At 42.2% G+C, this 23,254-nt stretch overlaps 1 protein-coding gene across 4 annotated transcripts in view; it reads left to right on the forward strand.

Annotated features, from left to right (window-relative positions):
• Window positions 1–712: 712 nt before the first annotated feature.
• Window positions 713–23,254, forward strand: part of UBP1 (upstream binding protein 1) — a 55,469-nt gene continuing 32,927 nt past the window's right edge. For 2 of the 4 annotated variants that reach the window (XM_017892928.1, XM_017892931.1), the window contains exons 1-2: window positions 715–1,352; window positions 15,343–15,494. In XM_017892928.1, the coding sequence (XP_017748417.1) occupies window positions 1,240–1,352; window positions 15,343–15,494 (265 nt within the window). In that variant the 5' untranslated portion in view covers window positions 715–1,239. Of the gene's footprint in view, window positions 1,353–10,814; window positions 10,910–15,342; window positions 15,495–23,254 lie in introns of all 4 variants that reach the window. The other 2 variants (XM_017892930.1, XM_017892929.1) reach the window with 2 other exon arrangements.

Raw genomic sequence — 23,254 nt, forward strand, 5'->3', positions numbered from 1 at the left:
ACGAGACTGCCTGCCGTTAGGACGACCAACAGCTAGTTCAACTCAGGATAGCCAAGCGGCTCTCTACAATGCAACCAATGGGAGAAGTCTTTCCAGAGCTCTTTCTCAGGAGCGTTGACTGGCTTATTCTCACGCCAATCAAGGTTTTCTGCACAACTGGCTTTTCTGTCACCAGATGAGATGCGAACCGCTCTCTCCCTCGGTAGAGAGGGCAAAAAGCAGAGACGACCGGGAAATACCACAGAACAGCAAATCACTCCCGGAAGTGGCGTTTGGGGCCGCGTTCTACCATGCAGTCCAATGAACTCCTTCTTTTGGCAGCAAATTCCGTCTTCGAGCCCGCCCAAGAGGAAGAACATTTTGATTGGTTGTTTAGTCGGAGGATACAGAGACTCACGGGAGCTTCGTCCAAGCACTTGCAGGTATTGCTCAGTTGGCCTGTCAATCATCTCACTCGCTTGAAGGGGCGGAAACTGGCAGCCCTTTTGGCACCGCCTCTTCCTGGGCTGCTGTGCAAGGAGGCAGCGAGGCCGCCCCGGCTGGGAACAGCCGCGTGGGCGGGGCCGCATTGCACTGTCCCGACAGTTCCTGGGCCGGGAGTGGCCCTAAGCGCGGGGCTGTACGGGGAGGGCCGGGGCGTGGGGGCGAACCGGGGCGGGCGGGGCGGGCCGGGGGAGGCGGAAAGCGGCGCGTGAGCCTAAGTCGGACCCGTGCGTTGAAGCCATGCGTTCCCGGGCCGGCGGAGCGGCGTCGGCTGGGTTGGCCGGGCGGTGTGCGCTAAAGCCTTGGGCGGGCCTGGGGGGAGGAGTCAGGCTGCGGAGAGGGTGACGGGCGGGGGAGGGCTTGTCCCCGTGTGGTCTTCGAGGCGGCCTCAGAGGTCCGGCCCTCCGAGCGGCTCCCGGAGAGGCGTGCGACCGGGGGCCGGGCGCGCGCCGGGGCGGGGCGCTTGCCGCGCGGGGGTGGGCGGGGCGGCGGCGCCGGCCATGAGGCGCAGGGCCGGTGTCCGCGGGAGGGTGGCGCTGCCGGCGGCCCGGCCGCTCCCGCTGCAATTGCTCGCTGGGCTCGCCGTGCCCTGCCAGTGGGGCCCCCGCCGCTCTGGTCCCGGCCGCCGCTGGTGACCACTCGCCACTCCTCCGGAGGCTTCACCCGCGCCCTCCCCCAGGACGCACCAGCGGAGCTCCGGCCCCTTCGCCCTGGACGCGGAGGCCGCGCTGTGCGGGGCGACGGCGAGGTCGGAAGATGGCCTGGGTGCTCAAGATGGACGAGGTGATCGAGTCCGGGCTGGTGCACGACTTCGACGCCAGCCTCTCGGGCATCGGGCAGGAGCTGGGCGCCGGCGCTTACAGCATGAGGTACTGGGCGCCCCGGGCGGGGAGAAGCCTCTGTCTCCTTGGGGAAGGCCTGCGCAGCGCTGAGTCTCTGCCAGATGCGGCTGCTCCCAGAGGTGCACGGGCCTCCTGGGCTGCGGGTTCGGAGTCCTTGCCGCGTGGCGGTCGGGGGCCATGGAACCCCAAAGGCCTCTGTTCACCCTGGTGACGGGCGGGTGGGGGAGGGTGGCCCCGCAAGCTTCGGCCTCGGACCGCTCCTGAGTGCTTCATATTTGCTGTAAAACACGCCCAGCTATTAGGATGGCTTGGGTTGGTGGGGGAAGGGGTTTCCTTTCCTTACAAGTGATTTACAAGCCCCGTTGGAGCTAGAATATACTGTACGAAAAGGCAGCACTTATATTGGGAGAATACTGTCCAGCGTTTTGGAATCAGTTCCTACTCTGTTGTCCTACATTATGGTTTTTTCTGGCTGCAGATTTTAATCACTTGATGTTAGTAAATTATAATTGAAAGAGCAGCGGTGGGAGTAGCCCTGTGACTTCGTTTGTTTTTTTTTGACTGTCTCAAAGTGAAGTTTCCCATTTTGGAGACTACCCTCTCAGGCTGTTTCCTCTTGAGGGTTTTAAGATGCAGTGATTGCACCACAATTATTTAGTCTCTGCTGTCTGTACCAGCGGTCATTCATTTTAATATTGAGAGGTTGAAACAGATCTGAGCTTAGTCTCTACCCTTTATCCTTTTTAACTGTTACGAGTTTGGAAGGCTCTGTATTTTTTTAGTGGCTCTATTGAAATATAGTTTGCCATAGCGTTGACTCGATTAATAAAGTCTAAAAGTCAGTGGTTTGGCAGCTTTTCAATAATGTGAATTAAGTGTAGCTTTCTGTTCTTTAGAAAATGCCTGATGTCTTGGAAGTGCTCTACAGTTACCCAGTAGCATTCATACATCTTACTGCAGCTCTAGAGGAGGAATTCTGGGTCAAAGCTGGCCTGGAATCATGGTGGCTGCTCCTTGAAGTAATTGGGTCTTTAAATCTTAAAGAGAAATTCTGAGCCATAAAGAACTCTCAGAAAGGTTGGAGACATTTCTTGGAGTGTGGAAGTGAGTGGTGGAAAGCGTATGAAACCTGGAGTTCCCCAGCGTCTGGCTCTGATTTGGTCTCTGCTGGGCTTCCTGAACTTGGCACCTCTTCTCTCTGCAGTTGTATGACTTAAGGCCTGTAGATGAGGTGGCTTATTTTCTAAAACAGTTGTCTCAGTTGTTCAGGAAATTGAGCTACTGAAAGTCATGGAGTCACCCCAGAGGGAAGTATTAGAGGCAGTGCTTCTCTAGTGAAAACGCACTCCTCTAGTGCCATTCTGCTCCTTAGCTCTGCTGGAAACACGAGGCTTACAGTCACGGCAAAAGAGGCACGTGAAGCAAGTTCATATATGTCTCTCCTCAACTGCTTCTGTTTTATGGTAAAATGAAAGTTTGCTGCTGAAAAGTTTACTTATTGATAGCTATTTTGAGCGTTTACTTTTTTCTAGGGTTTTATTTGACCTCTAATTTGATTTAGTGATTCAGTCAACTTATTAATGTAATAATTTCTGTGTATGGTTTATTTCCGTGAAAAGGAAGTACAATCTTGATGATTTTAAACCTTTCCCTGACCATGTATTTTTTAAGTAATGTGTGAGATCTTTGTAATTCTGTGTAACCTACAATACTCTTTACAGGGATAAGTTTCCCTTGAATGCTTTTTTGGTTGTGCCGTTTAATCTAAATTTTCAAAGAAATTTGTAGGTAATTACCATTTTTAAGAAGCTTATTTTTTTCATATTTAATTGAGTCCTCAAAAACTAAGAGATGAGAGTGCTTGCCTCTTGCAAATTCAAGGCCCTTTGTTTGAAATTCTCAAACTAAGGAAATTCCAAAATTGACTGGATAAGGAGAAAATGTGAAGAAGGCGTTAGCTGCTGCAGGCCTCCCTGGACTGCAGTTGTACTTTCCATGCCTGGCCCTGGAACCCTGAGAGGGTTTGGTGTGCCCATGAATGGCTCACTCATTTTCCAGCGTGAGCATTCAGTCACTTCCTCTTGCATCCAGTAGGAAGGAAAGCTTATCTTTCAAAGTTCAAGAAGTAAACTTGAAGAAATTACTGGAAAAATGACTTCTTGATACAAATTGATTTTGTCGGCAGCTTTCCATTTTCTTTCAAAATGAAACATGGTTACTGTATTTGCTTTTGGATGGCTTCAAACAAGAGGTATTTCTTAACACTTCTCTTAGGGAATGGTTTCCTCATCTTTTGGGAGGATAGTTTGAAAGGAAGAAATGGCTTCTCTCAGTGGTCTGACTTAAAAATAGCCAAGTGTGATGTTTGGTATGCTTGTAGACCTAGCTACTTGGGAGACTGCTTGAGCCCAGAGGTTCAGGGGTGTAGTGTGTGCTATGATTGCTCCTGTTAATAGCCACTGCACTCCAGCCTGGGCAAGAATGAGACCCCCTTCTCTTTCGCTCCCCCCGCTTCTCTTAAAAAGGTAGGAAAATATGTTTGTGTAAAATAATGTAGGCTGGTAATATTGGGAATATATTGGGGCTAATTGCTAACATTACCTTTTCTTCTCTTTTTTTCTTTTGGCTCTGGTTCTCATGTGATCTGTGTGTGCTGTTGTATTATACTTTTTTTGTTGTGTTTGTTTTTTTTTTTGGTATTATATTTGGATGTGAGATGTGAACTGCAGCAGATTCTATTTGAAATGAGGCAGGTCAAAAATATTTTTAAAAATCTTGGTTACAGTAACAATTTTAGAGATGGATAGCGACCTTAGAAACCTTTTAGAGTCTAGACCACTCATTTTCTTATACTGTAAATGCATTATCTGAGGGTCATAGATGGTAAAGTGATTGACTTAAACACAGGAAGGCTGATTTTTTTCCCCCACACAGAGTGAAGACTGAAACCCATGGTAACTTGAAATCTGGGTCATTCTTGTTTTGTGAAGTATGGAGTAGATAACCAAATGACTTTAAAAAGTAATACTCGTTAAAACTCAGAGACAGTCTTTGGACCACCTGGTAATTTTCTTTCCATCTCACTGTTTGAAATTTGTCATCTGTAGCCAAGTTAATTTTAGGATTTGGGGTTCAATATTGAAATACTTTTGAAGATAATAGGAGGTAATGGCTTCTTTAACTTACTCATAAAATTTTGATATTAAATTATCACTTTAAAAAAGGTATTGTCTGAGCCCTGTTTGTTAAACTTCACTGTGGTATAAATCTCTTGAAACAAAAGATATACATTATGTATTTTGAAATGGGAGGTACATCCATAGTTTACAAATAATTTGCTAAATCACAACCGCTTTGAGTTAATGACAGATTTCCTATATTGATTGAAAGGTAAAATGTTTAAGAAATCTATTGTACAACAAGGTTACTATAGTTAATGATACAATGAATTGAAAAATGCAAAGGGTGGATGTTAGTGTTCTCACCACAGTGATAACTGAGGTAATACATTTGTTAATTGGCTGAATTTAAATATTGGACAGTGTATACATGTCAAAACATCATGTACATGGTGGGGGGTATGCTATTGTCTGTCGCTTTTTAAAAAGTTAAAAAAAATTAGTGTTGCAGACCCTGTAAGGTAACAGAATTTCAACTTAGATCAGTATTAAGTTAGTAAAAGATTAGTAAGGATATGGTTTATTATGTAGCTATTAATAATTGATGATTTTCTTTTGGTCTCATGCTAAAATAGAATGTCCCTGAGTAGGTGACATATATCTTGGAAGTACAGATGATCCCCAATTTAGGATGGTTTGACCTAAAATTTTTGTTGTATAAGCCATATACATTCAGTAGAAACACCTTCAGTTGACACTGTATGTTGTATTTTGAATTTTGGTCTTTCCCAGGCTAGTGATATATGGTATGATGCTCTCTTGTGATGCTGGGCAGTGGCAGTGAGCCATAGTTCCCAGTCAGCATACTGTGTTGCCAAATGGTTTTCCCTGACTGTAGGCTAATCTAACTGATCTGAGCATGTTTAAGGAAGGCTAGGTAAGCTATGATGTTCAGTAGGTTAGGTGCATGAAATGTTTAAGACTAGGTCTTGCTCTGTCACCGATACTGGAGTACAGTGGTACAATCACGGCTCACTGCAGCCTTGACTTTGCTGGGCTTATGCAATCTTCTCACCTCAGCCTCCAGAGTAGCTGGCAGTGCCACCATGCCTGGCTAATTTTTAAAATTTTATTTTTAGTAGAGGTAAGGTCTTGCTATGTTGGCCAGGCTGATGAATTTATCTTTGATTTATGATATTTTCAACTTACAATGGGTTGATTGGGACTTTATTATATGTTAGGGAACATCTGTGTAGAACAATTTTAGGATTAGTGAAATTTAAAAATTTTATTATGGTTCTTCAGAATACTCCAGAATTGGCAGTAATTTCTGTTTTTTTCCCTAGAATCTTTTCATGAAGCAATTTCTATAAAACTTCTAATTTCAAGGTTTAACAGCTTTTTCCTGGATTTATTCTTGGCTGCATTACAGGAAATGATTTAGTAAATTCACTCATTTAAGAAATTTATTGATTTAAGATTATAGTGTCCACATTTTAAAATTTATTACTATAAAGCTGAGGTTGGCAAACCTTTTTTGTAAAGGGCTAGCTAGTAAATATTTTAGGCTTTGTGGGATGTATAGATTCTGTCACATTTTGTTTTTTACAACCCTGGCTGGATTTAGCTCTTAGGCCATAACTTGTCAATCCCTGCTCTAAAGGATAGAGTCACTGGGCACAGTGGCCTAAGCCTGTATTCCCAGCACTTTGGGAGGCTGAGGCAGGTGGATCACCTGAAGGTCAGGAGTTTGAGACCAGGCTGGCCAACATGGTGAAACACCGTCTCTACTAAAAATACAAAATTAGCCGGGCGTGGTGGCACATGCCTGTAATCCCAGCTACTGGGAGGCTGAGGCAGGAGAATCACCCGAGCCCGGGAGGTGGAGGTTACGGTGAGCCAAGATTGCTCCACTGTGCTCCAGCCTATGAGCCTGTGGTGACAGAGCAAGACTCTTTCTCAAAAAAAAACAAAAAAAAAAAAAAGGCAGGAGCAGTGGTCAAGCTGTAATCCCGCACTTTTGGGAGCGAGCGGGCGGATTCACGAGGTAAGAGATCGAGGTTATCTGGCTAAACGATGGCACCCATCTTACTAAAAAAAAAATAAAAAACTAGCCGGACGATGGTGGCGGGCGCCGTGTCCCAGTCTCCGGGAGGCTGAGGCAGGAGAATGGTGAAACCCAGGAGGCGGCGCTTGTGGTGGCTGAGACGGCCATTCACTCCAGCCTGGGCTCGGACAGACGCGAGATCCGTATCAAATACAAAAAAAAAAAAAAAAAGTTGCTGACTATTTGCACCTTACTTTCAAGAATTATTTTTATGTATCTGTAATGTATGTAATCATTGTTTGTCTTAGATTTTTATTGTGTTCAGTTTTAAAATAGGTTCCCCCGCCACCTAGAGATAAGTAATTTATGTGTTCAATTAGGATGTTGAACTGGTGGTTTATGTGTATGGTTCATAATTTGTATGTTCATCATAGTGCATTTGTAGTTTTTCCAGACACATTTAAACATTGCTTTGGATGAAATACCATCTGATGCTTTTTCTTTTTGTTCTTGAGTTAGGCTTCTATGACCTGGATATTATTATTACTTTGAGAAAGGGTGTTGTTTGTTGCCTCAGGTGGAGTACAAGTGGCTTTATTAGTTGATCACTCCACATACGTCTCCAATCCTGGCTCAGGGATTCTCCTGCCACAAACTCCAGTAGCTGGACTACAGGTTGTGCCACATGGTGCCAGCTTCATGACTGATTTAAAGGAGCTATGTATATTTCTTGGCTGTTTGGGACAGATCTACACGAGTGAATATGCAATTGTCAGCCTTGGTGTGTTTTTTTTTTTGACGATGGAAGTCTCGTTCTGTCACCCAGGTGGAGTGCAGTGGCGTATCTCAGCTCCTCAACCTCGTCTCTGGGTCAGCAATTTCCGCTCAGCTCCTGAGTAGCTGGGATTACAGGTGCATGCCCATGCAGCTAATTTTGTATTTTAGTAGAGGAGGGGTTTCACCATGTTGGTCAGGCTGGCTCGAGCTCTGAACTCGTGATCTGCCGCCTCGAGTCCCAAAGTGCTGGGATTACAGGCATGAGCCGCACCAACCTATGGTATTCTTTTTTAAAAAGTGGGGGATCATTGACGTCAGGAGTTCGTGACCAGCCCGGCACATGGTGAACCCTGTCTATACTAAGAATACAAAACTCACGCCGGTCGTGGTGTGGGCCCCTGTTATCCAGCTGCTCAGGAGGCTGAGGGTAGGGAGAATGTTTGATCCCGGGAGCGGAGGTTCGGTAACTGAGGATCGGCCATGCCCTCCGGCCTGGGGTGACAGAGTGAGACTCGCGTCTCACAAACAAGACAAAAAAATTACTTTGAGTTTTTGGATTTGTGAAATTGTTACTTGGTATGAACTTACAAAATGCTTTTTACTCATATGTATACTCAGTTGAACTTTTACTTTTCTTTTGAAATTTTCAAGTTACAAAAGTAGTAGTAGAGAGTTCACTGTACTTTTCACCAGCTTTCCTATTATAAACAGGACTTTGTCAATCAGGAATTGCTTGGTGCGTACTGTTATCTAAATTACAAAATTTATTTGGACTTCAGTTTTCCCTTTGTGCTTTTCAGATTCATCAGGATTCTATGTTGCATTAGGTTTTGTGTTCTGGCAATTTTTTTTTTCTTTTTTTATGATTTTGAATTGAGTGTGTGGTGTTTAAACTGTTTTAGACCGTAATTTGCCGGCGCGGTGGCTCGAAAACCTGTATCCCACACTTTGGGGGCGAGTTGGGCGGTCGACGGGTAGGATTCGAGACCATCCTTGTCTAACCGGTGAACCCGTCTTACTAAAAAAAAAGAACTACAAAAAGCTAGCGGGTGAGGTGGCTGGTGCCTGTAGTCCAGCTACTCGGTGAGGCTGAGGCAGATAGATGGCGTAAACCGGAGGCGGAGCTTGCAGTGAGCTGAGATCGGCCACTGCACTCCAGCCTGGGCAACGAGGAGCTCGTCTCAAAAAATAAAAAAAAAAAGAACCGTCAGTTTTGGTGGTGGTGGGGAATGCAACGATAAGATATACTTGTGCATACAATTTAGCCTTGAAAGGATCTCTTATTTTTAGCAGTGATTTTGAGTAGAGTAGGACCACAGTTTTGCTTTTGTTTAGTTATTACTTTGTCTCTATCTAAACATAAATAGGATGCTGTGTATGTTGTAGTAACTTCATAATGAAAGCATCAAGAAATTTGAAAGCATAACAAATTTATTTGAATAACAATTACAAACCATTGTGTATTAACTATAAATTTTTTTAAAATTAAAAAACTTTGCCAAAACAGAGAACTTAGCCAGAAGGGGGTCACTCTCTGTTACCCAGGCTGAAGTGCAGTGGTGCAGTCATGGCTCACTGAACCCTTGACTTCCTAGGCTCAGGTAATTCTCCCACCTCTGCTTCCCTAGTAGCTGAGATGATGAGTATGCGCCACCATGCCTGGCTAATTTTTTTGCTATTTTTTGTAGAGACGGGGTTTCACCATGTTACCCAGGCTGGTCTCAAACTCCTGGGCTCAAGCAGTCCGCCAGTCTCGGCCTCCCAAAGTGTTGGGATTACAGATGTGAACCACTGCACCCAGCCAATTTTAACTTTCTTTGGATGAGTAAATGTTTGACTATACATGTAATTTATTTAATGGAGATGAAAGTATTCAGATTTTGTTAGTAGTGGTTGGTTCATGACCTTGGCTGTCAAGTATGTCTTTCCTGCTGCTCTGTAGTTTACACCACAACGTTCTCATCTATTTCCTCCCCGACTCTTCTAGAAAGCTTAATGACACCTCTTCAGCTTCACAACTCATCCTCACAACTCATCCTCGCTGTGCCTATTTTCAGCTGATTCCCTTAGTTCTTTACTGGGAAAATAGAACTTTCTCTCTCTTTTTTTTTTTTTGAAATGGAGTCTCACTCTGTCACCCAGGCTGGAGTGCAGTGGCGCGATCTCGGCTCACTGCAACCTCCGCCTCCTGGATTCAAGCGATTCTCCTGCTTCAGCCTCCTGAGTAGCTGGGACTATAGACGTGCACCACCATGCCCGGATAATTTTTTTGTATTTTTTAGTAGAGACAGGGTTTCCTCATATTGGACAGGCTGGTCTCGAACTCCTGACCTCATGATCCACCCACCTCAGTCTCCCAAAGTGCTGGGATTACAGGTGTGAGCCACCGCACCCAGCGGAACTTTCATATACTGTACTGGCTTGTGAGTTTTTCTATGGTGTATTTGGGTGTGTATTTCTTATTTATTCTGGTTTGGTCATTTGGGCTTCTTGAATCTGTGAATTGGTTGGTATATTTCACCAGTTCTAGAATTTGCTCAGCCTTCCTGTCTTCAGTTACTGCCTCTATTCCATTCTTTGCTGAGACTTCAATTTAATGCAAAATCTTCTCACTTTGTCCCTTCTTAACTTCTTCATTTTCCATAATTTCCCTCTCTCTGCTGCTTTCTGGTTAACTTCTTTTTACCTGTATTCCAGTCTCCTCATTCAGTCTTCACTTCTGTCTGAGCTGCTATTAAACCTGAGTTCTTAGTTTGGACAGTTTTATTTTCCAGTTCTAGAAGTTCTATTTGCTCTTTTTCCGTTTTTGCTGTCCTTTAAAGTTTCCTGTTCCTTGCAGATAGTTTGAGGCTTTTCTTTTATTTCTTTAAACAGAAATAAAAGAGTAAGCATGATTTTATAATTTGGGTCTGATAATTCCAGCATCTGAAATCTCTGCTGGTCTGTGTACAGTCAGGAAAATAGAAATCAATTAGATGTCTCAAGCAGAGAGGGATTTAGTGAAGTACTCGATTGCGAAGGAGCTGGAAGGGTTGGAGGAGGAGGCCATGTTACCTGGTTGTTCTTGGGCTTGTTGCTGGAGGCATGGCTGCTGATCCCCGGTAATTTTCTGCAGCTGCGTTCTGTTGGGTTGCCTGTTTTGCATCTGGCTTTTCCCTTTCCCGCTTTTTAATTTCCCACCAGTGGTTGCCTTTGGAGAACCTGACAAGACTCTGTCTAGCAAAAATTCTTCTATATGTAGTTTTCAGGCTTGTAACCTTCTGCAGTAGAGGCAGAAAAGATCTGAATACCAACAGACGAAATCTGAAACTGGATATATGTCATCTGTTGTTTCTGCTGTTGGTTTTTGCTCCTAGAGTCTTGTTTGACCTTTTATGCCTGGTTATTTTGGGGTACTGGCATTTCAAAATTACTTGGAATAATTCAATGCCTAAATCTTTTCACTTGCTTTTCAGACCCCTGGGAGCCCTACCTGTCAGTGGTTCCCCGGACCATGCTGGAGAAACTAACCAGTACTTTCTCTTCACCCTTACCCTGTGCATTTAGCTGTTTCCATTCCGGTTTAACGTGGATGGCTGTATCCTACACCCATAAGGCCACTAAAACTACAGTACAGCTTTGCAGTTCTTTCCTCAGGTTGGGTAGGTAAAAGCCACTTTCAGTTCTAGGCTTGCTTGGAGTTACTGCACTTTTTCAGATTTTGGCCTGTTTCCTTATCTTGTTCTTCAATACTTCTAAGAATATATGTGTTCTCTGACAACTTTTTTTTCCCCTATTCTCAGTGAGGGTGGATGGGGTATAGGTTCGTTTAAATTACTTAGCCTGCTGTTACTAAACAGTCAGTTCTCTATGTTGTTTTTTTTCTATTTAGTTTCTTTCGTGTCTCTTTAGAATTCTTATTTAGCTTCCATATATGTTTTATCTATCTTGTCCTTAAAAAAAAATTCAGATTTTCACTGTTTTTGAAAATTAGTACATACATTCATATAATTATATTCAAAGGCTATGAGAGGGTGTACAATGCAGTCTCTGCCTCACAGTAGGGTCTTGCAGTCATTAATTTGACGTCCCTGAAGGCAGCTTACATTGCTGGATTTTTAGGTGTCCTAGTAGATTTTTATACTTCATGTAATCAAGCTTGTTGTGATTTCCAGGTCTTTTTTAGCATCCTGATTTTTGGTGCTAAGCTACATTAAAATTTGCCAACATGTAGATCTTTCAGTTTTGCCTTCTAAAATGCATCATTTGGGCCTGGCGCAGTGGCTCATGCCTGTAATTCCAGCACTTTGGGAGGCCGAGGTGGGTGGATCACTTGAGGCCAGGAGTTCAAAATCAGCCTGGCCAACAGGGGAAACCCCACTTTACTAAAAATACAAAAATTAGCCAGGCGTGGTGGTGCACGCCTGTAATCCCAGCTACTTGGGAGGTTGAGGTGGGAGGTTGAGGTTGTATGAGCCATGATCATGCCACTGCCCTCCAGCCTGGGAGACAGAGTCACACTCTGTCTTAACAAAAAAAAGAAAGAAACACCCTACTTCTTTTAGTTCTGTTTAACATTCTGTCTTTAGTACTCAAAAATGTGTTTCCATTTATGGGCTTACAAAAACCATCAAGGTTTTAGGACTTTCAACATAGTAGAAATTATAATCTTATCTGGAGACCTAGTTTTCAATCTTAATACTAATAGGTTGATTATTAATGCAGCAGTCAGTTTATTGATTCAGCAAGTATTTGAGCTCCTTTGTGCTAGATGCTGGCATCAGTCATTCAAGAAACACATTTTTGGAGTTACGTGCTTATGGCAGATACGTAAGTCATGTATATTGTTGGAAAGTGGTAAAAGCTGCGTATAGAGCTAGGGTAGGGAAATTGGGAGTGTGGGTGGGAGGACTCCAGTGTCATGTTGTCACTGAAAAGATGACATTTGAATGAAATGAGCCATTATGATATCCAGTAGAAGAGTAGAACCAGGAGGCCGGGGTAGTTGGAGCAGGGGGAATGAGGGTGACGAGAAGAGGGGATGAAGAGCAGGTTGCACAGGACTTTGTAGGATTTTTTAAGGACTTTGGTTGAAAGTGAGCTGATGGAAGGGTTCAGAGAACTGAAATGGTTTAACTTCTGTTTGAAAAGGATCACTGGTTGCCGTGTTGACTAGAAGGCATTTTCTTTCTAATTAAGTAAAAAATTAATTGGAAATTCAATAGCAGATGATCTTTATGTGTTTGTATGTTTGTTCAGGAGTCGTTTAGCACTTACCATGAGCATAGTGTTTTCTGTGTGGATCATTGGGACTATAACCAAGTGAATAAAAAGGTGGTTGTCTTCTAGGATCTGAAGTATATAAAATTGTGTTTTCCATATGTAACAATTTATTTATAAAAAGCCATTCTCATGCAGTTAATACATTTTATTTTGATGATCTATATCTAATGATCAACCCAACCCAAGCAGTTAGCATTGAAATGTTAAAATTATTCCCTGTGTTATTTTTCAGTGTAATTAATGGTTCTGAGTCACAACTCTTATCTCATTCTTGTTTTCTTTCTCCCTGAGAGGGTTTTAAATGCTTACATATGCATAAAATGCAATATATATTTTCATCTTCCCTGGAGCCAATTTTACTATCATGACCTCTTTATAAAAAGAGGTGATCTGATTCTTTTTGTTTGTTTTGTTGTATCTGCCCCCAAGGCAGGAGCTTAGATGGGGCAAAATCCCTAGGTCAAGGTGTTGAGAGAACTCTATGGGAGTGTTGAGGACCACTGCTAACCATGTGATCCTTGGTTATTACTTGTGTACCTAGGAGTGTTTTGACAATTCCTGGGTATAAGAAAGGGAGAATTAGTGGATAGTTAGTATCTTTGAAAATCAGTGGCTGGGCGCAGTGGCTTACGCCTGTAATCCCTGCACTTTGGGAGGCTCAGGCAGGTAGATCACAAGGTCAGGAGATCGAGACCATCCTGGCTAACACGGTGAAACCCTGTCTCTACTAAAAATACAAAAATTAGCTGGGAGTGGTGGCGGGTGCCTGTAGTCCCAGCTACTCTGGAGGCTGAGGCAGGAGAATGGCGTAAACCTGGGAGGTGGAGCTTGCAGTAAGCCAAGATCGTGCCACTGCACTCTAGCCTGGGCGACTGAGCGAGACTCCGTCTCAAAAAAAAAAAAAGAAAATCAGCACAGTGCAGAAGTGCATGTGGGGAGTAGGGTCTACTGGTGGGATAACGTTCTCTCCCAGGGTTTCCATCCCATTTCACTTGTTTTCACATTCTGTTTTTGAATTGAATTGAATTGACCTGGCTACCCAAGTATCTGAGTGAACAGCTTGTAGGAAAAAAAGATAAAATAAGCAGTTCAGACAAGTCCCTATTATTGGTGTTGATATAGTAGTTATTCGTTTGGATGTTTTGTTGTTGCTACTGTTATTATTTTACTTTTTATTGAAGAATGAGTATAGAAAAGATACAAATGTACAGCTCAGATAATTATCTTAAAAACAAATAATCACTCTCCATACATTAATAGGGGAAATGTAAAATGATTGCAACCACTTTGAAAAACAGCTTGGCAGTTGCTCACAAAATTAAACAGAGCCCGGGCGTGATGGCTCACGCCTGTAATCCCAGTACTTTGGGAGGCTGAGGCAGGCAGATCACTTGAGACCAGGAGTTTGAGACTAGTCTGGCCTACATGGTGAAACCCCGTCTCTACTAAAAATACAATTAGCCGGGTGTGGTGGCACATGCCTCTAATCCCAGCTACTTGGGAGGCAGAAGCATGAGGATGACTTGAGCCCAGGAGTCAGAGGTTGTGGTGAGCCAAGATAACACCACTGCACTCCAGCCTGGGTGACAAAGAGAGACTTTGTCTCCAAAAAAATAAGTAAAAGAAATAAAGTTAAACAGAGTTACAATGTGATCCAGTAATTCCAGTTCTAGTATATACTTAGAGGAATTTATCTACACAAAAACATAGAAAAGTGTTCATAGCAGCATTATTCATAATTGCTGAAAAATGGAAACAACCCAGATGGCCATCATGTGAATGGATACAGAGTATGGTATGTCTATACAATGGAATGGAGCCATAAAAAAGAATGAAGCATTGGTACATGTTAGAACATGGATGGTCCATGAAACATGCTAAGTGAAAGAAGCCAGTCACAAAAGACCACATAGTCATATGATTCCATTTAAATGTCCCAAATAGCAAATCCGTAGAGATAGAAAGTTGCCAGGGGCTGAGTAGGTCTGGGATAGTATGGTGAGTGACTGCTAATGGGTATGGCATTTCTTTTTGAGTGGAGAAAATATTTTGGAATTCAAGAATTAGATAATGATGATGTGAATATACTTAAAACCACTGAATTACAAACTTTAAAAGGGTGACTTTATGATATGTAAATTATATCTCAATAAAGCTGTTAAACACATTCAATATGGACAGTGTCCCAGAAGACCCCTCATCACTCTCCCAGTCAGGGCCCCAGATTATTCTTGGGGGTAGAATAGCAGCTGTTGCTGCTGCTACTGTTTACCTCTCAGAAGGAGCCATTGTTTTAGACTAGGCATGAAGCTTTATGTTCTTAGCACTTGCCAAGGCACAGCAGGGAACTTTTTGTAAAGCCCCATTTTAATCAAATGCTTCTTTGTAATTCGGTGGTGTCAAGTGTGACCTATCTTTGGCAGTAGTATTATTTCTTGCCTTTCAAATCGGGTAGCAGTGTACTCTTGACTTGCTTTTTTTAATAGAATGAATCTGGACCTTAAAGTTTTAAAAGAATTTTTTAAAGTGCCATATATATATATATATTCAGAGCTGCCCTGCTGCCCCCCGCCACTTCCCACTCTGAGATAGGGGTTGTTAATGCCATCCTTTAGATGAACCACACATAGCATTAATAGTTCTTTTATTGTACATACAATTTCTGATCTTAAATTAAAAAAAAAAAAACTATCCCTAAATGTTTATATGCTTTTAAATATTTCAGACAAGATTGGGCGCATTCAGGATGATAAGGCCATAGACAAATATTTCAAACCCAAAGTAAGGTCAGTGTTGATTTTTTGCTTTTCAGTGATGTCTTGGCATTGCCCATTTTCAAGCAGGAAGATTCCAGCCTTCCATTGGATGGTGAAACAGAGCACCCACCCTTTCAGTATGTGATGTGTGCCGCAACGTCGCCAGCAGTAAAACTGCATGATGAAACCCTTACTTATTTGAACCAAGGTTAGTTTGGCTATGTCACATTTGACATGTAAGAATTTACAGAAATACAAACTAATATTTTGGCATTGTAGCCTAGATTATTGGTAATAATTAAAAATGAGGTTCTTTTCTTAAATTTTACAACTTAATGAAAATTGTAGGAATTTTACTGTGAGCAGCTGAAGTACAGTTTGTGTAAACTGATTTGTGTTAAAGAGGGTCTGAGGAGGAAGATTTATTACAGGATTTTTAAAGACATAATCCAAAGGACTAGCAAGTAGGAAAGAAAGTCAGTTATTTTTAGGGACAGTGATTTCAATATGGAACTTGAGAATGAATCAGAAGTCCAGCTAGCAAGGAACCTGGATTTTGAACATGAATCAGTTCTGTGCTGAAAATAGACTTAAGCTGCACCAGGATGGAGTCTGTGGCTAAACAACATCATATTTTATCCTCTATATCTTGTTTGTAGTTTATGTCAGAGTGTTACATTTCAGTGATATGAAAGGGATGGTGGGGAAGGAGGGAAAATAGAGATGTAGGGGTACTTTTTTTTTTTTTTGAGTCTGGGTTTTGCTCTGTCGCCCAGGCTGGAGTGCAGTGGTGAGATATCGGCTCACTGCAACCTCCGCCTCCCAGGTTAAAGCAATTCTCGTGCCTCAGCCTCCCAAGTAGCCGGGATTACAGGCACTCACCATCACACCCAGGTAATTTTGTGTAATTTTAGTAGACAGGGTTTCACCATGTTGGCCAGGCTGGTCTCGAACTCCTGACCTTAAGTGATCTGCCTGCCTCAGCCTCCCAAAGTGCTGGGATTACAGGCGTGAGCCATTGCACCCGGCTCAGTTTATCTTTGGAAAGAGGAGAGATTGCTCTTTACAGTTTGGGCACAGGCTGATGTGACTTACCGCTGTAAACAAAAGTGCTTTGAATGCAGGAATTAATTTGTTGGATACATATACTGAAAGCATGTTGAATTCTGATTTTAAAAAAATTTTGAACATTTTACTGTTATGTGCTCATTGTAGAAAACTGGGAAATATGTGAAGGGATAACGCCAAAATTGACTAATTAAGCTTTTGGTCTGTTTATTGAATGTATATATGTTTCCTTTCAAAAAATTAGAATTATGCATCTCTTAAGAGTATATAGTGTTTATTTTCTGTCATTAAATATAATTTTACTCCTGAAGTTTTGGAAAGAGCAATAGATTTTAGACTTTTACATGTGATTAATATTCTGAAATGTGGAAGAATAACTTATTTGTACCTTTTCATTTGATGTATAAGTTTAGAATCTACAAGGTTTTACCTTCAGGTAGTCCTGTCTCTAGCACTTCTGACAATACCCTGTTTGTTTTTATATTTAGTGTTTGGGTAGGCAATCACTTATTTGAGACTTACGTTTTATATTTGAAAGAACCTTAAGAACTTATTTGGTAATCTGTTTTAGACATAAAAATAACAGAAGAAACAATGTAGGGGTAAGGATATTCACTGTAACTTTATTTCTAAAGATAAAAAACGAAATAACCTGAATTTTCTTTACTTGTGGAATAGTTGAATAAGTTCTGTTACATACATACCATGGAATGAATTAGTATACATACACACACTGTTTAAAGGAACATGTAGGATGTGCATCTATTGGCCTGGGGAATGCCCATAGTTTATCATGGTTGTCCTTAAACCAGATAAAGATATTTCATGTCGATAAAAGTCATAATCTGCCATCTGTAGTAGTGATATAGTAGACTGACACTAATTGATACTGTGCATCTAGCATTGTACTAAATACATGTGGTAACCTTATTCAGTTCCCACAGTAACTCTAGGATAGGTTTATTCATTTTATAGATTAAACTTAGAACAGTTAATTACTTTGCTCAGTGTCAATTTGGAAAGCTTAGGTTTTAACAAAATTTTTTTGAAGTATTACAGTAATGTGCACAAATCTTATGAATTTTTACATATATATTTCCTTGAAACTATTACATATTTTTACCTTTTCCAGCACTCCAGTAGGCTCCCTTGTGCCTCTTTCTCAGATGATACCTCACTTGAATATAATCAATATAAGGGCAGGTGGTTTTCTTGTACTTTATTCCGCTTACTGCAGTATTAATGTTGAGTATTTTCTTGGTTCTGGAATTGTGTTATTTCTTGATTTTTCCTAGTCTTTTCAGAAAAAAGGTAGAAAGCTGAACTGTATATGTAGACATGTTTAAAACAACATATATTTTAGTAATTTTAAAAAATAAGGGCTGGGCACGATGGCTCGCGCCTGTAATCCTAGCACTTTGGGAGGCCAAGGTGGGCGGATCCATGAGGTCAGAAGATTGAGACCATCCTGGCCAACATGGTGAAATCCCATCTCTACTAGAAATACAAAAATTAGCCAGGCGTGGTGGCACACACTTGTAGTCCCAGCTACTCAGGAGGCCGAGTCAGGAGAATCACTTGAACCCAAGAGGTGGAGGTTGCAGTGAGCTGAGATCGCAGAACTGCACTCCAGCCTGGGCGACAGAGCAAGACTCTGTCTCAAAAAAAAAAATTTTTTTTGAGTAATTTTAAAGGAATTGTACTTTTATGTACCCTTTTAAAAGAAATTATAATGCTTTTCAAAATAATACCTATATGAGCCGGGCGCGGTGGCTCAAGCCTGTAATCCCAGCACTTTGGGAGGCTGAGACGGGTGGATCACAAGGTCAGGAGATCGAGACCATCCTGGCTAACCCAGTGAAAGCCCGTCTCTACTAAAAAAATACAAAAAAAAAAACTAGCCGGGCGAGGTGGCGGGCGCCTATAGTCCCAGCTACTCGGGAGGCTGAGGCAGGAGAATGGCGTAAACCCGGGAGGCGGAGCTTGCAGTGAGCTGAGATCCGGCCACTGCACTCCAGCCTGGGTGGCAGAGCAAGACTCCGTCTCAAAAAAACAAACAAACAAAAAAAACAACAAACTTATTTGTGTTTGAGGCTGGGTGCGGTGGCTCATGCCTGTAATCCCAGCACTTTCGGAGGCCGAGGCAGGCAGATCACCTGAGGGTTAAGAGTTCAAGATCAGCCTGGCCAACATGGTGAAACCATCTCTACTGAAAATATAAAAGTAGCCAAGCATGGTGGTGCATGCCTGTAGTCCCAGCTACTCGGGAGGCTGAGGCAGGAGAATCACTTGAACCTGGGAGGTGGAGGTTGGAGTGAGCCAAGATTGTACCACTGTACTCCAGTCTCCCGCCCCCGCCCCATGCAAACAAAAAAAAGCAACCTGTATTTGTGTTTGCCTGGTTATGCCTGAATAAGAAGAGCAGTTAAGTCCTTGACTTTAACTGTGGAGTAAAAACTGTAGTCCCAACATGGAGCCACCAGAGGGTGGAGTACATATAGCTGGCTTTCCCTTTGGGCAGGGCTCTGGCTGGAATAGGCTGCCTTTTGTCTTAACAGCTGGGGGCTAAGCCTTTGATGCTTCCACACCTGATAATATGAGTGAGACTTCTGATCTTACTCCCTTGCTGACTTGCTACTGCTGGATCAACCCCTAACTCTTCCAATAAAAAGAATTTCTCCTTGTTACTCCCCAAATGCATTTTCATTTGGAGACCAAAATCTACATGGAGAATGCTAAGAATGTTAATTAACAAGCCTGTAATCCCAGCATTTTGGGAGGCCGAAGAGGGTGGATATCTGAGGTTGGGAGTTCGATACTAGCCTGGCCAACATGGTAAAACCCCATCTTTACTAAAAATATAACAATTAGGCTGGGCACGGTGGCTCACGCCTGTAAAGCCAGTACTTTGGGAGGCTGTGGTGGGTGGATCATGAGGTCAAGAGATCGAGATCATCCTAGCCAACATGGTGAAACCCCGTCTCTACTAAAAATAAAAATTAGCTGGGCGTGCTGGCACGTGCCTGTAGTCCCAGCTACTCAGGAGGCTGAGGCAGGAGAATTTCCTGAACCCAGGAGGCGGAGGTGACAGTGAGCCGAGATTGCACCACTAGCCTCCAGCCTGACAACAGAGTGAGACTCCAACTCAAAAAAAAAAAAATCCAAGTATGGTGGCACACACCTGTAATCCCAGCTACTTGGGAGGCTGAGGCATGAGAATTGCTTGAATTTGGGAGATGGAGGTTGCAGTGAGCCCAGATTGCGCCGCTGTACTCCAGCCTGGGCAATAGAGTGAGACTTTGTCTCAAAAAAGAAAAAAGAATGTTAATAAAGTACAGATATAAGGCCCTAGAAACAGCATGTTTATTGGTTTAAGAATTCTGTTAAATATTTCGGAAAGTTTTTTTTGCTTAGTTTCATTTTTCACAACAGTAGATTTCCTCCTGATTAGTTTCAGTTCATGTTACTAAAATTTTATGATAGGAATAGGACTTTAGAAATAAGGTTTCTAAAGCATTGAACTTAGCAAAATACTGTCACATCTTGGGCTCCACGCTACCCTGGAGTTCCATTTGACGAAGCTAGAGTATGTGTCTTCAAGGGTGGGTGGGGACATGAATCACAACAGTTATATTTTTCAACTCTGGCAGAAGTTTTGCATTTCTGAGCCAAAAATGGAACAAAAAATAAAACATGAAAAGTAAATTGAGAAGATAAAGCTAAAAACAGGACTAGCGTCTCATAGAATATTATTGTTGGTCTGTATTAACTTTATATTTCATTAATACTGGATCCTTCTTTATATTTCAGTTACAACCTAGACTATTGTTTCAGGAAGCCATGGTATTAAAATACTTATGGATTGGGGGAGACATTAGGATATTTTTTAAAGTCTGGTTGTTCTCTCAGTGGATATTACCATTGAAGAATATAACAGTTTCCAATAGGGAAACCACTTTAAGCATAGCAAGTGTTACAGAGCCTTTTTTCTTGTGTTTTTTTTGTTTTGTTTTGTTTTGTTTTGTTTTTTGTTGTTGTTGAGATGGAGTCTCGCTCTTATTGCCCAGGCTGGAGTGCAATGGCACGATCTCGGCTCACCGCAACCTCCGCCTCACAGGTTCAAGTGATTCTCCTGCCTCAGCCTCTGGAGTTGCTGGCATTACAGGGGCCTGCCACCACGCCCAGCTAATTTTTGCATTTTTAGTAGAGACAGGGTTTCACTGTGTTGGCCAGGCTGGTCTCAAACTCCTGACCTCGTGATCCTCCCAAAGTGCTGGGATTACAAGCGTGAGCCACTGTGCCCAGCCTAAGTTGTATTTTTAGTAGAGACGGGGTTTCACCATGTTGGTCAGGCTGGTCTTGAACTCCCGACCTCAAGTAATCTGCCCTCCCTGACCTTCCAAAGTGCAAGACTTATAGGTGTGAGCCACTCTACTTGGCCAACTCTTGATTTTTGTGCCTCAAGTGAGCTCCTAGCTGTCTTTGAGGTTAGGAAATGGTGACTGTTCAATTCCTTGATCAGAAATCAGGAGTAATCCTCAACTCTTCTTTCTGTTACACTTTACATCTAATATAGCAGAAAACTGACGGATTTATGCTGATCTGATAGGTGAAAAATGATTTCAGTGTGGTTTTAATTTGCATTTCTCTAATGGAAGTTGAGTGTCTTTCAATACGTTTAAGAACTGTTGGCATTTCCTTCTTTTGTGAACCCTACATGCCCATTTCATTTGCTCATTTTTTTCTTCTAGGGATACTGGACATTTGTTAGCAATTTTTGGAGGCAGAGTTTTGTTCTTGTTGCCCGGGCTGGAGTGCAATGGCGCAATCTCAGCTCACTGCAACCTCCACCTACCAGGTTCAAGCGATTCTCCTGCCTCAGCTTCCCAAGTAGCTGGGATTACAGGCATGCACCACCATATCCAGCTAATTTTTGTATCTTTAGTAGAGATGAGGTTTCTCCATGTTGGTCAGGTTGGTCTCAAACTCCCGACGTCAGGTGATCTGCCCGCCTCAGGCTGCCAAAGTGCTGGGATTGCAGGCGTGAGCCACCGTGCCCAGCCCATTTGTTCAGTTTTATAGGAGCTCTGTATGTACTCGGGAGATTAGTCCTTCATGTATAATGCCACTTGCAAATATTCCCTCTGTGACACTTTTTTTTTTTTTTTTTACTTGACCAATCAGAATCCCTGAGTCAAAGGGCATAGTATTTAATTTGTTGGCAGGTGCAGCACATTGCCTTTTAGAAAGACTTTTTAGTTTATATTCTGTACATTATTCAAGGTTATTTCTCCCCCACACTTGCCCACTTGATTTTTAATTAAATACTTCTTTTTTTGTTTGTTTGTTTGTTTTTGAGATGGAGTCTCACTCTGTCGCCCAGGTTGAAGTGCAATGGCGTGATCTCAGCTCACTGCAACCTCCGTCTCCTGGGTTCAAGCGATTCTCCTGCCTCAGCCTCCAGAGTGGCTGGGACTACAGGCGTGTGCCACCACACCCGGCTAATTTTTTGTGTTTTTAGTAGAGATGGGATTTCACTGTGTTAGCCAGGATGGTCTCTATTTCCTGGCCTCATGGTTCGCCTGCCTCGGCCTCCCAAAGTGCTGGGTTTACAGGTGTGAGCCACCGGGTCCAGCCTAATTAAATACTTCTTATGGTCAGGTGTGGTGGCTCACACCTGTAATCCCAGCACTTTGGGAGGCTGAGGCAGGTGGATCACCTGAGGTCAGGAGTTCAAGATCTGCCTGGCCAACATGGCGAAACCCTGTCTCTACTAAAAAATAATACAAAAATTAGCTGCGCGTGCTGGCGGGCACCTGTAATCTCAGCTACTCAGGAGTCCAAGGCAGGGAGAGTTGCTTGAACCTGGGAGGCGGAGGTTGCAGTGAGCCGAGATTGCGCCACTGCATTCCAGCCTGGGCGACAGAGCGCAGCTCCCTGTCAAAATAAATAAATAAAAATAAATAAATATTTCTTATTGATCTGATAATCAGCATAAACCTTTTGTTAATTTTATTTCCTAAATTCTTGTGAGGTTGAGTGTAATTTTAAACATAAATAGTGTATTTTTCAAAACTTTGTATTCTTCATTTTGAAAATTATTTCTTACTGTTTTCAGAATACAGATCCATTGTTAAATATACTGCATATCTCTTCTTCCAATCTGTGTCTTAACTTTTTAAAAATGTCTCTTGCCATAAAGGTGTTCTTTAGTGTTTCTCTGTCTGTTGAATGAATATAAGCAAGTTTTCTTTGTAACAGACTGTATATATGTTGTTTTTCTTTACCAGCCTTGGAGTGATGTAGTTGTATTTTAATAACCCCTTGCTGAATTTTGATCCTATACTCTAGAATCCTTTATATATTTTTCTGTAAGCCCCCTGGGAGTATGGACAAGGTATTGGTAGTTATAAAGATTCTCAACTTCATGTGATATTATAAGCATTCTTTAATTTTTACTGATTTTCTGCATGCCAAATTATACTGTCATTTTTATTATTTAATAACATAATCCAGAAATCATTTTTTGTGGATTTGGAGTACATTATTAATTTTTTTGCAGCATTTTCCTAATTATCTAGATTGATGTGTGAATGTCTGTGTTTTCTAATGAATATTTAAAGTGGAAACAACCCAAATATCCATCAACTGATGAATGGATAAACAAAATTTTGTATGTTCTTTACACAATGGACTAGTATTAGGCAATAAAAAGGAATGAATATTATTTGGCAATAAAAAGGACTGACACATACTACATATGGGTAAACCTTGAAAACGTTATGCTAAGTTTATAAAGCAAGGCACAAATACCCACATATTGTATGATTCTGTTTATAAAAGTAGAGTGGGCAAATCATAGAGACAGAAAGTAGATTGGTGATTGCTAGCAGTTGGCGG

Source organism: Rhinopithecus bieti, unplaced genomic scaffold (assembly GCF_001698545.2).
Source record: "Rhinopithecus bieti isolate Rb0 unplaced genomic scaffold, ASM169854v2 scaffold_22039, whole genome shotgun sequence".
NCBI lineage: Eukaryota > Metazoa > Chordata > Mammalia > Primates > Cercopithecidae > Rhinopithecus > Rhinopithecus bieti.